This window comes from Hyperoodon ampullatus (genome assembly GCF_949752795.1).
Source record: "Hyperoodon ampullatus genome assembly, chromosome: 10".
NCBI classification, from domain to species: Eukaryota; Metazoa; Chordata; class Mammalia; order Artiodactyla; family Ziphiidae; genus Hyperoodon; species Hyperoodon ampullatus.
Window position 1 is genome coordinate 45088488 of NC_136923.1, and position 16628 is coordinate 45105115.

The following is a 16628-nucleotide window of genomic DNA, read 5'->3' on the forward strand; positions in this document are numbered from 1 at the left end:
TCGGCTTTCGGAGACTCACCGAGAGGTTCTGAGGGGGAACAGGCTCGGTTCAGGCGAGTTCTTCGTGCTAGTCTTGTCCGGCGCCAGCTTCCTCGCTTTCCTTAGCGATTCGTCAGCACCCCGCCCCTGAACTCGCCTCTCTGACCCGGTGCTCGGGTGTCTGGGCCTCGCAGAAGCCGCCGAGGTGGTTGCGGGGCCTCCTAGAGCCCTGGTCCAGTCCCTTGCCCACCGAGGCGTGATCCTCTTTTTTGTCCTAAAGAAGTTGGCCCAACTGCCTCCCGTGCCCGGTACCGAAGTTTCTGATGTTTGGGGTCTCCTGCTTCCTTGGGTGGAGAGCCCGTTGGAGTCTCCTGTCATCATCACCCACTGGAACACTTGAGTATTTTAGCTCAATCCAGATCCAGCCACCCCTGTCTCCCTTCTCCAAAGGCACGCTTTTTGGGGTCAATGTCATGATCCCTCTAAGCGCTTTTTTAGGTTTTTGTTTGTTCAGACCCAGCACTGTAGGGACAGGATTCGTCTTGGATCCCTAGGTCCGCTCAATGTGAATGGGCCCCGGGACGCTCTTGGGCAGAGCAGGCAGGTGGTGGATTGTCCCGAGGACCAGGCAGTGCAATTCATGAGGAGTTTGGGGCGATCAGCCAGAGCGGGGCTGATAGAGTCTCCCGCCAGTGCTCGAAAGGAAAAGACGGAAGGCGGCTGTGGGTGATGTAGCACAGGGACTATTGCACTCATGGCTCTTCTTCTCTTAGCTTTTAAGGTTCTTGCTCTTCCAAACCCAGAAGACAGTGCACGGAGCCAGGGAACATCAGCCATGCTCCAAACCACTTGGCCTCAGGTGAGCTGAGCTTCTTTTCAGTCTTTTAAAAATCACATGAGCTATCAGGTAATCAGGAAAGGACCAAGAAGGCCTAACTTGGCCAGGCTATGGTTTCCCTCTTGAGTCCATCCCCAGGGCTATGGCTGTAAATACATGGTGGAGGAAATAAGAGTCTTGTGTGTACAGAGTGATGAGTTTGGATGAATAAGTTTAAGTGGAAAAAGGGGGACCCAAGCCAAGAAATTCCCCCTAAATGTGGAAATCCAGATCATGTTCTACAAATAAAAGTTGCCAGCACAGATATAGAAAACAGCCTTACCAAAGGGGAAATGAGTTGGGGGTGGGGGATAAATTAGGAATGTGGGATTTAAAAAAAAAAAAAAAGGTTGCCTGCCGAGATAAGAGAAATTCTTTTTTTAAAAAAAAAAGAAATAAATAATTTATTTTTGGCTGCGTTGGGTCTTCGTTGCTGTGTGCGGGCTTTCTTTAGTTGCGTTGAGCGGGGGCTACTCTTCGTTGCGGTGCGCGGGCTTCTCATTGTGGTGGCTTCTCTTGTTGCGGAGTGTGGGCTCTAAGTGCGTGGGCTTCAGTAGTTGTGGCACGCGGGCTCAGTAGTTGTGGCTCACAAGCTCTAGAGCGCAGGCTCAGTAGTTGTGGCGCACGGGCTCAGCTGCTCTGCGGCACGTGGGATCTTCCCGGACCAGGGCTCGAACCCGTGTCCCCTGCATTGGCAGGCAGATTCTTAACCACTGTGCCACCAGGGAAGCCCCAGAGAAATTCTTTATTGAAGGGATTGCTCCACAAGTAGTAGATGTATCCCAGAGAGACCAGCATTGTTTTTTCCATATGTGCTTTCTAAATGCTAGGTGCATAGTACTGAATAATGCAGACAGGTTCCCTTTTCTCATGGAGGGTACTTTTACCAAAAACAAATAAGTTACCATAATTACCTGTTGCTAAAGTACAGTGCTTCGTAAAAGTGTGGTCCATACGTGGGCAGCATCAGGATCACCTGGGTGCTCATTAGAATTGCAAATTGTTAGTCCCACCCTAGACGCGGAGTCAGATTGGGGAGGAGGGTAAGTGGGGTCAGGAATCTGTTGTAACAGGCTCTCCAGGTGATTCTTACACACCTTCTCAAATTTGAGAAGCCCCAACGAAGCTACCTTTGAAGGTAGTGGTCAGGGAAGCCCTCATGGAGGTGGTCACATGACGTTGAGACCTCAAGGATGAGGTAGAAATAGTCTTGAAAACTACTGGAGAAAGAAGTAAAGAAGAGCTTTCCAGAGAGGACAGCAGATGCATCGGCCCTGGGCTGGGAGAGAAAGCTGGGTGTACTCTGGAGACAGGGAGAGGTCAGAGGAAGTAGTTCATTGTGAGGTGGGGCAACTAAGCACATGGCTTGGAGGTCACTGTGAAGACTTAGGTTTCTATTCTGGGTTCAGTAGGAAGACACTAAAGGATTTTAAGCAGGGGAGTTGAAAGGGTTGGATTTATATATTAAAAAGGTTTTCAGCCCGTAGTGGTGCATTGGTTGCAGAAGAGTGTGAGTCAGGATGATATTGCAGTCCAGGTAAGAGATTAAGTATTGCTCTCCCTGCCCTTTTCCCTTTCTTTTTTAGTAGACTTAATTTTTTTAGAGAAGTTTTAGGTTCATAGCAAAATTGAGCAAAAAGCACAGAGTCCCCATATGCTTCCTGGCTCCACACATGTAGAGCCTCCGTCATTATCAGAGTGGTACATTAGTTACAATTGATGATCCTACATTGACACATCATAGTCACATAAAGTCCGTAGCTTGCATTAGGGTTCACTCTTTGTTTTTTTAGTAGACTTAGTTTATTTATTTAATTTATTTTTTGGCTGCGTTGAGTCTTCGTTACTGCACGCGGGCTTTCTCTAGTTGCAGCGAGCAGAGGCTACTCTTCGTTGCAGTGCGAGGCCTTCTCATTGCAGTGGCTTCTCTTGTTTTGGAGCACAGGCTCTAGGAGCACAGGCTTCAGTAGTTGTGGCACGCAGCCTTCAGTAGTTGTGGCTCATGGGCTCTAGAGCGCAGGCTCAGTAGTTGTGGTGCACGGGCTTAGTTGCTCTGTGGCATGCGGGATCTTCCTGGCCAGGGCTCGAACCCATGTCCCCTACATTGGCAGGTGGATTCTTAACCACTGTGCTACCAGGGAAGCCCAGGTTTCACTCTTGGTGGTGTACATTCTATGGGTTACAAATGTGTAATGATATGTATCTATTATTGTAGTATCATACAGAGCCTCTTCACAGGCTCTAAAAATCCTCTGTGTTCTGCCCTCCCTTCCTGGCAACTATTGATCTTTTTGCCTTTTCCAGAATGTTGTGTAGTTGGTATCATACCTTTTCATATTGGTTTTGTTCACTTAGCAGTATACATTTAAGGTCTTGTGTGACTTTTCATGGCTTGATAGCTTATTTCTTTTTAGTGCTGAGTAATATTCCATTGACTGATTGTACCACAGTTTATTTCTCCATTCACCTACTGAAGGACATCTTGGTTGCTTCCAAGTTTTGGCAATTATGAATAAAGCTGCTATAAACGTCCTTGTGCAGGTTTTTGTGTGGACGTAAGTTTTCAACTCATTGGGAAGATACCGAGGAGCATGATTGCTGGATCATATGGTAAGAGTATGTTTAGTTTTGTAAGAAGCTGTTAAACGTCTTCCAGAGTGGCCACACCAGTTTGTATTCCTGCCAGCAATGAATGAGCGTTTGTGTTGCTCCACATCCTTGCCAGCATTTGGTATTGTCAGTGTTTTGGATTTTGGCCATTCTAATGGATGTGTAGTGGTATCTCATTGATTTAATTTGCATTTGCCTGAAGACATATGTTGTAGAGCAGGGGTCCCCAACCCCGAGGCCAAGGACCGGTACTGGACTGGTCCTGTTAGGAACCAGGCTGCACAGAAGAAGGTAAGCGGCGAGCAAGTGAAGCTTCATTGGCCGCTCCCCATCCCTCACATTACCACCTGAACCACCCCCCAACACCCCCATCCAGTCTGTGGAAAAATTGTCTTCCACGAAACTGGTCCCTGGTGCCAAAAAGGTTAGGGACCGCTGTTGTATAGCATCTTTTCATATACCTGTTTGCCATCTGTATAACTTCTTTGATGAGGTATCTGTTCAGGTCTTTTGCCGATTTTTTGAATCGGGTTGTTCATTTTCTTTTCTTATTGAGTTTTAAGAGTTCTCTATATACTTGGGATAATAGTCCTTTATTATGTCTTTTAAAATATTTTCTCACTATCTATGGCTTGTAGTCTCGTTTTCTTGAAGTATTGTCCTTTTAAGGTAGGGTTTAATTCCCCCTCATCATTTCTTTCAAAAATGTATTTCCTTCAAAACCTTCTCAGCTAGTTTTTCACACTTACTTTTTCCAGATTACTCTAAATGATCCCCTACCCCTGTATAAATCTCATTGATTTTTTGGTGGGGGAGTGGATTTTTTTGAATTCATAGGCAAAATTGGGATAATTGACTTCTTTACAAGTTTGATTCTTCCCATTCAGAAACACTGTATATTTCAATTTATTCAGTTCCTCTTTTATTTATTTTAATAAACATTTAGTTTTCTTGTCTTGGTTTTGCAGGTTTTTGTTAGGTTGGTTCTTAGCTATTTTCATATGAATGGCATCTTATTTTCTCTTTTTTTGTCTTCTGTTTGTTTATGGTGGTATTTAGGAAAGCTAATCATTTTTGTTCACTTATCCTATATCTAGCTAACTTAATGAATTATTTTGTCAGTTTTAAATGTTTTTTGTTTATTCTCCTGCGTCTTGGATATTTTTTAGGCAGATAGGTATTTCCTCTGCAAGCAAAGATGTTTATGTTTCTTTCCTACATTTATGCTCTTCCAGTCTTTCACAGAAAGTAGAACTCAGTGCGTGGTAAATTATCAACCATCAACTTTAATGGATGTGCTCTGGCACTTCACTGTTAAGGTGGTATTTGCTATTGTTTTCTGACCTTCATAAGTGTAAAAATTTTTATTGGTGATCAAACCATTTTTGAAATTAATTCTTTCAGCAAATTCATATTAATCATCTTGCATCTGCCAGGCCAATGTACTGTGCACTAGTAAACCAATAATGAACAAAACAGAATCCTTCCCTCATGACTTACAACCTGGTGGGGAGAGATAGACAATAAAAGTATAATTTGTCAGATGATGAAAAATACTGTGGAGAAAAATAAAATAAGTTGATGTACATAGTGACCATCCATAGGAGGAACAAGAATGTATCAACAACCTACCTGTCTTGAAAAAGTAAGTTCTCCTTTAATAATAGGCATTTTTTTGGACTCATGATACCTGCGGTTATTTGACAGCAGGTGGGAAGAACAATTTGGGGAGGAAGATGGTACTGGGTGGAGAAAGTTGTGAGAATAGCTCTGAAGATGTGAGGGAGTGAGGTTTGACTTGCTGCACGCAGAGGTGAACTTTGGTTTACCTGTAAGCCTGTGGTCACTGTCATCAGAAGCCCTTTAATGCCTTGTTGAAGCAGTGATTACTCACAGGACATCATGGTTCTATCTGATGTTTGCATTTGGGGCTCAAGCTATTTGGGGGGCCCTTTGAGCCTCGTCATTGCCCAGCTTAAGGGTCAACTCTCCCTTTGAGAAGTTTCTAAATTTGTTCTTCTCTCAATGTCTCCTTTTGAACTGAGTTCCCTAGTTCTTGTTTGCAAAGGACCCCCTCAGAAGGACCTGAGTGTAGTGCCAGTAGAGTGGCTGGGAGCAGTTTAACTTGCCAGCATTTATGCTTGGGGTATGTTTCTTCCCTGCTTCCCCCAGGAGCAGTTGTGAGAGCATTCCCTTCTCCCTGTCCCCTCTGCTGACTCCAGTGCACAGGCTGCCAGGAGAGACTGGGACACTCAAAGAGTAAGGGACTTAGCTGAGCCCCTGTGGGTAGGTGTCTTCCTTTTCATTGGGCTGAAAAGAACAAGGCTGACTGCATAGGGTGGTGAGAATCTCCTAGGAGACGGAATCATCTGTGGGGTCATGAAGGTGAGAAGGTGCAGAAGGCAGGAAACCCCTCCAGGCTGAGCCCAGTCTCTGTGGTCTGACTGTGCTGTCTATAGAAGCAGAGAAGGTAGTCAGTGGACACCGTTAGAAACTGCTCCTACATCTCATGGAAGATGCAGAGGCTCTGGCTCCTAGGATGGTGTGTGCGGTTTTGAAATAGCTGATCCCTCAGTGTAGATTGGGGGAGGGGCCCCACGTGGCCTGGAGGGAGCACAGTAAAGATGGCTTGATACGTAATTTTGGAAGTTGGGTTTGAAAAGATGTTCTCCAAAGATGGGGCAACACCAGGTTATGATGAGGTTCAGGGGTTAGCTATGTGTTTGGAGAAGTTCATGAGCCCCCTGTCGGAGGCAGCATGCTATGTGGGAAGAGCCCAGGTTTGCTGTTTGACAGGTTTGTGTTGAAGTCCCAGCTGTGTCACTTCCTGGCTGTGTGATCTTGGGCAAAGTAATCAATTTTTCTGAATCTTAGTTTCATCCTTTGAAAAATGGGAGTAACAACTATGACTTCATATATATGTTGTAAAAAGTAAATGAAAGACAAGTTTTTTTGATGTGGACCATTTTTAAAGTGTTTATTGAATTTGTTACAATATTGCTTCTGTTTTATGTTTTTGGTTTTTTGGCCACGAGCCATGTTGGATTTTAGCTCCCTGACCAGGGATTGAACCCACACCCACTGCATTATAAGGTGAAGTCTTAACCACTAGACCACCAGGGAAGTCCCAAAGACAAGATTTAAAAGTACCACCCAATGGGGCTTCCCGGTGGTGCAGTGATTAAGAATCCGCCTGCCAGTGCAGGGGACACGGGTTCGAGCCCTGGTCCGGGAAAATCACACATGCTGCGGAGCACCTAACCCCATGCGCCACAACTACTGAGCCTGCACTCTAGAGCCCGCAAGCCACAACTACTGAGCCCACATGCCACAACTACTAAAGCCCGTGTGCCTAGAGCCTGTGCTCCACAACAAGAGAAGCCACCACAATGAGAAGCCCGTGCACCACAACAGAGTAGCCCCCACTCACCGCAACTAGAGAAAGCCCGCATGCAGCAATGAAGACCCGATGCAGCCAAAAATAAATAAATAAATGAATGAATTAATTAATAAAGTAAAATAGATATATTAAAAACAAAAAAAAGTACCCACCCAGGAGCCTGATGCCTAGGGGCTAATCCACAAATATGAGTTCCCTTCACTCTTCAGAAGATGGAGGTGGCCCAAGGGAGACAGAGGGGGCACACTTTGGCAGGTGGGATGGAGCTCAAGACAGGGGGACATGCCTGTGCCCAGAGATAAGCACATGGCCAGCCTTCTTTGAAGACAAGTAGTTTGGAGGAGAGGCCACAATGGGCAGGCTGCAGGTCTCCTTCAAGAGAGCTAGCTTTCTGATAAGGTAAGAAGGTATAAAAAGAAATTTGTAAAATACTGGGACTATTTTTTTTTTTTTTTTTTTTTTTGCCGTACACGGGCCTCTGACTGCTGTGGCCTCTCCCGTTGCGGAGCACAGGCTCCAGACGCGCAGGCTCAGCGGCCATGGCTCACGGGCCCAGCCGCTCCGCGGCATGTGGGATCCTCCCAGACTGGGGCGCAAACCCGCGTCCCCTGCATCGGCAGGCGGACTCTCAACCACTGTGCCACCAGGGAAGCCCTATTTTTTTTTAATATATCTTTATTGGAGTATAATTGCTTCACAGTACTGTGTTAGTTTCTGTTGTACAACAAAGTGAATCAGCCGTATGCATACATATATCCCCATATCCCCTCCCTCTTGAGCCTCCCTTCCACCCTCCCTATCCCACCCCTCTAGGTTATCGAAAAGCACTGAGCAGATCTCCCTGTGCTATGTGGCTGCTTCCCACTAACCATCCATTTTACATTTGGTAGTGTATATATGTCAGTGCTACTCTCTCACTTCGTCCCAGCTTCCCCCTCCCCTGCCATGTCCTCAAGTCCATTCTCTATGTCTGTGTCTTTATTGTGCCCTGCCACTAGGTTCATCAGTACCTTTTTTTTTTTTAGATCCATATATATGTGTTAACATACGGTATTTGTTTTTGTCTTTCTGACTTACTTCACTCTGTATGACAGCCTCTAGGTCCATCTGTCTCACTACAAATAACTCAATTTTGTTCCTTTTTATGGCTGAGTAATATTCCATTTATATATATGTGCCATATCCTCTTTATCCACCCATCTGTTGATGTACATTTAGGTTGGTTCCATGTCCTGGCTATTGTAAATAGTGCTGCAGTGAACATTGTGATACATGTCTCTTTTTGAATTGTGGTTTTCTCAGGGTATATGCCCAGTAGTGGGATTGCTGGTTCATATGGTAGTTCTATTTTTAGTTTTATAAGGAACCTCCATACTGTTCTCCATATGTATGATATTGATATTGTAAATGTATCAATTTACATTCCCACCAACAGTGAAGGAGGATTCTCTTCACCACATCCTTTCCAGCATTTATTGTTTCTAGATTTTTTGATAATGGCCATTCTGACCAATGTGAGGTGATACCTCATTGGAGTTTTGATTTGCATTTCTCTAATAATTAGTGATGCTGAGCATCTTTTCATGTGTCTCTAGGCCATCTGTATGTCTTCTTTGGTGAAATATCTACTTAGGTCTTCTGCCCATTTTTTAATTGAATTGTTTGTTTTTTTGTTATTGAGCTCCATGAGCTGTTTGTATATTTTGGAGCTTAATCCTTTGTCCATTGTTTCATTTGAAAATATTTTCTCCCATTCGGAGGGTTGTCTTTTCATCTTGTTTATGGTTTCCTTTGCTGTGCAAAACCTTCTAAGTTTAATTAGGTCCCATTTTGTTTATTTTTGTTTTTCTTTCCATTACTCTAGGAGGTGGGTCAAAAAAAATCTTGCTGTGGTTTATGTCAGAGTGTTTCGCCTATGTTTTCCTCTAAGAGTTTTATAGTGTCTGGTCTTACATTTAGGTCTTTAATCCATTTGGAGTTTATTGTTGCGTATGGTGTTAGGGAGTGTTCTAATTTCATTCTTTTACATGTACCTCTCCAGTTTTCCCAGCACCACTTATTGAAGAGGCTGTCTTTTCTCCATTGTATGTTCTTGCCTCCTTTGTCATAAATTAGGTGACCATATGTGTGTGGGCTTAACTCTGGGCTTTCTATCCTGTGGGTCTTTTTCTTCTCTTGTGTTTCCCGCCTAGAGAAGTTTCTTTAGCATTTGTTGTAAAGCTGGTTTGGTGGTACTGAATTCTCTTAGCTTTTGCTTGTCTGAAAAACTTTTGATTTCTCTGTCGAATCTGAATGAGTTCCTTGCTGGGTAGAGTAATTTTGGTTGTAGACTTTGCTCTTTCATCACTTTAAGTTTATCGTGCCACTCTCTTCTGGTCTGCAGAGTTTCTGCTGAAAAATCAGTTGATAACCTTATGGGGATTCCCTTGTATGTTATTTGTTGCTTTTCCCTTGCTGCTTTTAATTTTTTTTCTTTGAATTTAATTTTTGTTAGTTTGATTAATATGTGTCTTGGTGTATTTTTCCTAGGGTTTATCCTGTATGGGACTCTGTGCTTCCTGGACTTGGGTGACTATTTCCTTTCCCATGTTAGGGAAGTTTTTGACTATAATTCAGACCCTTTCTTTTTCTCTTCTTCTTCTGGGACCCCTATAATTCAAATGTTGGTGTGTTTAGTGTTGTCCCAGAGGTCTCTGAGAGTGTCTTCAATTCTTTTCATTCTTTTTTCTTTATTCTGCTCCTCTGCAGTTTATTTCCACTATTTTGTCTTCCAGCTCACTTATTCATTCTTCTGCCTCAGTTATTCTGTTATTGATTCCTTTTAGTGTATTTTTCATTTCAGTTATTGTGTTGTTCATCTCTGTTTGTTCTTTAATTGTTCTAGATCTTTGTTAAACATTTCTTGTATTTTCTCAGTCCTTGCCTCCATTCTATTTCCGAGATTCTGGATCATCTTTACTATCATTACTCTGAATTCTTTTTCAGGTAGATTGCCCATTTCCTCTTCATTTATTTGGTCTTGTAGGTTTTTACCTTGTTCCTTCATGTGTGACATATTATTTTGCCATCTCCATTTTTTTTTTTCCTTTTTTTTTTGTGAGTGGGATTGTGTTCCTGTCTCACTGGTTGTTTGGCCTGAGGTTTCCAACACTGGAGTTTGTAGGATGTTGGGTAGAGCTGGGTCTTGGTGCCAAGATGAGGACCTCTGGGAGACCTCACTGCGATGACTATTCCCTGGGGTCTGAGGTTCTGTGTTAGTCCAGTGGTTCAGACTCGGAGCTCCCACCGCAAGAGCTTCAGCCCGATGCCCAGCTCGTGAACCAAGATCCCGCAAGCCACGCAAGGTGGCGCAAAAAAAAAAAAGAAAAAAGAAAAAGGAGAACTGTAACAAAGTAAAAAATAAAATTAAACTAGGAAACTAACAGATATGTTAGAAAAAATATAAAAATAAAAATATAGATGAAACAACAACCAGAAGGTAAAACAGAACCACAATAGTAAAAACAAGGAGTAGAAAAAAAAAAAAAGGTGGAAAAGGCCTTGGCTCTGGAAGGCACTGCCTAAGCAGGGGCGAGGTTTGGGTAGGGGGCAGGGCCTATGCTTAGGACCCACAGGGCTGGAAAAGGCCCTGACGGGTGTGGGGGGTGGGGCTTAGGCTCAACAGAACAGAAGGGGCCCAGGCGTACCTCCCACCTCTGGTTTCAGAGGGTGGGTGACCCCACTTGGGAGCTCAGCAGGCATCCTGGGCCCGAGTGGGCAGAGCAAACACCCTCGCTCCTCTCCTGCTCCTCCAGTCCCGGAGGGCCCCTCCCGCCTGCCTCTCCTGTTCTCCCCGGTCTCCCTCCCCAGGACCCATGCAGCCTGGAGTGGGCTTTGGAGGGCTGGGGAATCAGCCTGGGAGCTTAGCAGTCTCTGTGGGCCCGAGTGGGTGGTGCATACGCCCTCTGCTCCTCTCCTGCTCCTCTGGTCCTGGAGATTGGGCAGGGGAAACACTGCGTGTGCTCCCCATGATCCGAGCCCCTGAGGGTCCCACCAGTCATGGGAACCCCTCCCCCCTCTCAGCCACCCTTCAGGGCCGCCGGTCCTATCCAGCCTCCACTTCTCCTTCCCCCTCAGTCCCCCCACGTCCTACCGGTTCACTTGGGGCTTATACCCATCTCCTTGGGCATCGGGGTCCCCCACCAGTGTCTGGCAGGTGCCCTAGTTGTGGGGAGAGGCAAACTCTGCGTCTTCCCACACCACCATCTTCCTGATGCTTCCTAATTTTTATTTTATTACGGAGTATAGTTGATTAACCATGTTGTGTTAGCTTCAGGTGTACAGCAAAGTGATTCTGTTATACATATACAAGTATCTTTTCCTTTTCAAATTCTTTACCCATTTAGGTTATTACAGAATGTTGAGCAGAGTTCCCTGTGCTATACATTGGGTCCTTGTTGGATATCTGTTTTAAATATAGCAGTGTGTACATGTCAATCCCAAACTCCCAATCCATCCCTTCCCCCCACTGCCAGTCCCCTGGTAACCATAAGTTCATTCTCTAAGTCTGTGAGTCTGTTTCTGTTTTGTAAATAAGTTCATTTGTATCATTTTTTTTAAGATTCCGCATATAAGCAATATCATATGGTATTTGGCTTTCTCTGTCTAACTTACTTCACTTAGTATGATAATCTCCAGGTCCATCCATGTTGCTACAAATGGCACTATTTCATTCTTTTTAATGGCTGAGTAATATTCCATTGTGTATATGTACCACATCTTCTTTATTCATTCTTCTCTCAATGGACATTTAGGTTGCTTCCATGTCTTGGCTGTTGTAAACAGTGCTGCAGTGAACATTGGGGTGCATGTGTCCTTTCAAAACATGTTTTTCTCCAGATATATGCCCAGGAGTGGGATTGCTGGATCATATGGTAGCTCTATTTTTAGGTTTTTAAGGAACCTCCGTACTGTTCTCCATAGTGGCTGTTACCAATTTACATTCCCACCAACAGTGTAGTGGGTTCCTTTCTGTCCACACCCTCTCCAGCATTTATTGTTAGATTTTTTGTTAATGGCCATTCTGATTGGTGTGAGGTGAATCTCATTGTAGTATTGATTTGCGTTTCTCTAATAATCAGAGATGCTGAGCATCTTTTCATGTGCCTCTTGGCCATTTGTATGCCTTCTTTGGAGAAATGTCTATTTAAGTCTTTTGCCCATTTTTGGATTGGATTGTTTGTTTTTTTTAATACTGAGTTTCATGAGCTGTTTGTAAATTTTGGAGATTAATCCCTTGTTGGTCACATCATTTGCAAATATTTTCTCCCATTCTGTGGGTTGTCTTTTTGTTTTGTTTATGGTTTCCTTTGCTGTGCAAAAGCTTTTGAGTTTAGTTAGGTCTCATTTGTTTATTTTTGTTTTTATTTCCATTACTTTAGGAGATGATCAGAAAAGATCGTGCTGTGATTTATGTCAGAGAGTGTTATGCCTATGTATTCCTCTTAAGAGTTTTATAGTATCTGGTCTTACATTTAGGTCTTTAATCCATTTTGAGTTTATTTTTGTGTATGGTGTTAAAGAATGTTCTAACTTCACTTTTTTACATGTAGCTGCACTGGGACTATTCCTAAGGAGTGGCTCCTCTGCGCATAGTGGCAGCTGTTGGGGAAGGCCAGGAGAAGCTGGGGCAGGGAGTACATGTGGCCGTGCATATGTACTTCGGCTGAGTGGAGACAGAGAGAGTGGTTGGTGTACAGAAAATTAGGTGACAGGTTAAGAGTACATGAGGGCAGCAGGTGCTAGAGGGACAGATCCATGGAGAAATGAACAAAGGGGTTGATGCAGTTACCAGGCAGGAGAGCCCCAGATGCCAAGTTATGAGGTTAGGATGACAGTTTGGAGCCCCAGAGCTGAGTAGGTGGGAGAGCATTGGCGTACCGAGTCTGGAGGTGGGAACACTGGCTGAGGACTGGCCTCTGGCTGGGGTGCTGAATGCTCTTGTGCATAGAGCAAACCTTCCACGAGGCTCAGAGTCACAGACCCTGGCAGGTCCATCTCTTCCCTGCAGCTCAGACTGCCCCCTTCTGGCCCTCGCTCAAGGCTTCAGCAGGAACCTGTTGTTTCAGGAGCCAGTGACCTTTGAGGATGTGGCTGTGTACTTTACCCAGAACCAGTGGGCCAGCCTGGAGCCTGTGCAGAAGGCCCTGTACAGGGAGGTGATGCTGGAGAATTATGCAAATGTGGCTTCCCTGGGTAAGGTCTCTCTCAGTGGCCCTCTGTGATAGTTTCACGTCTTCTCAGATGTCTTGGGGATTCTAGTAGTCCTTAGGTTTGATGGCTCCAGAGGGGAGTTCTGCACTCATCAGCCTTTGGAGATGCTGGGTGGGGAAATCCCAGGTTCCCTTTGGCTTTGAAATTGGACTTCATTACTTCCCAGGGAAGAGCATGGTTCTGGACCCTGAGGGAGAGGATTCTCCTGGGTACCCCCAGGAGACCTCTGTTCCTCCATCCTTCCAGTGTTGTGGGATTTGGGCCCTCTCCTGTGTGGAGGAGCCTCCCAGGATATCAGTACATACATCCTTCCTGAAGGGATTTCCTTTCTTCTGAGTCAGGGTGAGCTTTCACTTTCTCCCTGAGGAGAATCACTATCTCCCTGGCCCTACCTTGGAGCACAGTTTGGACCCCTTCCTCAGAACCCCTGGTGGCCCATTGGTCCCCTGGGCAGTCCACTTCTCCCCTCCTCAACTAGCCCACGATGGGGTGGGCAGAGATCTCAGGAACAGCTCTGGATGTCTCCCCTCAACTTGTCTCTCTCTCTTTCTTGCTGGAGAAGCACTTCCATTCCCCACACCTGTTCTGATCTCCCAGCTGGAGAGAGGGGAAGCACCATGGGGCCCAGATCCCTGGGAAGCAGAGATTTTGAGAGGCATCTGTCCAGGTGAGTAAGAGGACCTAGTGCTTTCTGGTTTGCCTTCCTGGTTTACTAGAAATATTTCTCCTGCAGCAGAGAACAAAGCTCCCTGTAGTTTTTATAAGGTAGTACTCAGTACACTCTCTGACCTCTTTCGAGTTCCCGCACTGAGCCCGGAAGGACCATTCCCTAGGAGTGCATAGCTGCACGCTGTCCATATCCACATGGCTATCCTCCCACGGAAAAGCTGTGACCCACTACCTCTGAAACCACCTCTTTTCTCACTTACCAGCGAAAATATTTAATTTTATGCCAATTTTCATGGCAAAGAAGCAGGGTTTTAGCCATACTTTTAAGGAAAATATTATTCTGTGGGTCAAACTGATTTATCTGTGCCATAGCTATGATTTTATTTGCCTCTTTAGTGTTTAAATCATGTTTAGTATTTAAAAGTTCCTGATGTCATAATCTTGAGGTTTACGATGTATTTGTTTTCTATAGGGCTATAGAGGAAAGGGCAAGAATATTCCCCCAATACAACACCCAACACACCCACCCACCCTAAAACTTCCCAGAGACTGCTTACCAGTCCTGGGAGCTTTTGTTTACTTGGGTTTTCTTTCTTTTAGGAAGAAAGTTTCCAGGCCTCATTTCTCACACATACTGCAACGTTGTAAATAGTGGTTCCTTTAGCAGTAATACCACTGTGGCCTACAGCTCTCCGATCGACTTGTGTTCTGGCTGACTTTCTGAACGAACTAATGTTTTATCCCAGAATATTATGTGGATTTTTTTTTTTTTTTTTTTGGCCGTGCTGTGAGGCTTGTGGGATCTTAGTTCCCCGACCAGGGATTGAAGCTGGGCCCTCAGCAGTGAGAACACGGAGTCCTAACCACTGGAATACCTATGTGGAATATTTAAAAGTAGAATTGTCAGGCCATTATTTAGAATTCGGAATATGGGGTGGTTTCCTGGCTTCCAGGTGGGGCACTGGGATCCATTGTTCCTCTGTGTGTGTTACCGCGCTGCTCAGCTACTCATCTCACGGGTGTCTTTTCCCTTCTTCGAGGTCTCCCTCTCTCTCTTTTTAAAACCTGTTTCCATTGCTTGCTGATTCCTCTCACCTCTCCCACTTTTTTTTCTTTTTTTCCCCTCCTGCCTCTTTTCCTTACCCCCCTCCCTTTTTTTAACTGGCTGTGCCGCATCGCTTGCGAGACCTTAGTTCTCCAACCAGGGATTGAACCTGAGCCCCCTGCAGTGGAAGCATGGTGTCCTAACCACTGGACCGCCAGGGAGGTCCCCTTCCCATTCTCATTCTGCACATTTCACCTGCCCTGGTTCATTCCCCAGCCCTTCCTTATAAGAGGCACTTCCTGGACTGGTTCCAGTGTCGTCACTTCTCCAGTTATATGTTATTGTTTTTCTTTTTCTCTCTCATCCTCCTTTATGGATGCTTGTTGCCATCTTATGGGTATATTTTTAAAAAATCACTTACTACGAGAGAAAATCAAGACCACTGGATCCTGTTTCCCTTCCAGTTCAGTAACGAGGAACACTTGTGGTTTCTTTGGTCAGGTGGTGAGTCCTGGACTAAGACAGAAGAGCCAGTGGTAAAGCAGGAAGCCCCTGAAGAAACAGAGGTGCACAGCATGCCAGTGGGAGGGCTTTTCAGAAACGTGTCTCAGCACTTTGATTTTAAAAGCAAGGCACCATGGCAGACTTTCAGTCTGAATCCCAATCTAATACTTCGAGGTGGAATGAAGTTCTATGAGTGTAAAGAATGTGGGAAGATCTTCAGATATAACTCAAAGCTCATTCGGCATCAGATGAGCCACACTGGGGAGAAGCCCTTCAAATGTAAGGAATGTGGCAAAGCTTTCAAGTCCAGCTATGACTGTATCGTACACGAGAAAAATCACATCGGCGCAGGACCCTACGAATGTAAGGAGTGTGGCAAAGGTCTGAGCTCCAACACAGCCTTGACCCAGCATCAGCGCATCCACACGGGCGAGAAGCCCTATGAGTGTAAGGAGTGCGGCAAGGCCTTCCGTCGGAGCGCAGCCTACCTTCAGCATCACAGGCTACACACTGGGGAGAAACTCTATAAATGTAAGGAATGTTGGAAAGCTTTTGGGTGTAGGTCACTCTTTATCGCCCACCAGAGAATTCACACCGGGGAGAAACCCTACCAGTGTAAGGAGTGTGGCAAGGCATTCACCCAGAAGATTGCTTCCATTCAGCATCAGAGAGTTCACACCGGAGAGAAGCCTTATGAGTGTCAGGCATGTGGGAAAGCCTTCAAGTGGTACGGCAGCTTTGTTCAGCATCAGAAACTGCACCCCGTGGAGAAGAAGCCTGGCAAGGCTCTCGGGCCGTCCGTGCTGTGTCCCCAGGGCCCCTCTTCAGCCTTAGCTGCCATGCCTTTCCAGGGCCCCTGCTCTGCTCCGGCTGTGGCCATGCCTTCACTCGCCTTGCCACACACTGTCCTCATTCCTGCCTCCGGGCCCGTGTTAATGCTGCTGCCCACCTCTGGAGTCCCTTCTTCTGTCCAGATAGTACGAGTCTTCCAGGGTCTTCCTCCCACTGTGAAGCCTTCCCCAGTTATTCTGACCCCTTCTCCTCACCCCTCGTGAGCTCTGTCTTGGCACTTCTCTGGCTGTTACACACAGCAGATCTCCAACCTAACTTAGGCTTGATTTTTGGCTTTTACACTGTACACGTGTTACAGCTGTTTCGGCATAAACGCCATTGTAATCGAGATATATTTAAAGACTGTGTTTGTATGATATATTCTGTTTTTTTCTGGGTAGAAAATGGAAATACTTGACCTTCATATTGGTCCCTTTCAGGCTTGAACAGTAACGGTCATG

At 45.3% G+C, this 16628-nt stretch overlaps 1 protein-coding gene across 1 annotated transcript; it reads left to right on the plus strand.

Annotated features, from left to right (window-relative positions):
- Positions 1–814: 814 nt before the first annotated feature.
- Positions 815–16391, plus strand: LOC307058906 (zinc finger protein 621; the record flags this gene model as incomplete). The annotated part of the gene is made up of 4 exons (XM_079712608.1): positions 815–838; positions 12974–13100; positions 13678–13785; positions 15334–16391. The coding sequence occupies 4 exons, from the start codon at positions 815–817 to the stop codon at positions 16389–16391; spliced, it is 1317 nt and encodes a 438-aa protein (XP_079568734.1).
- Positions 16392–16628: the final 237 nt, after the last annotated feature.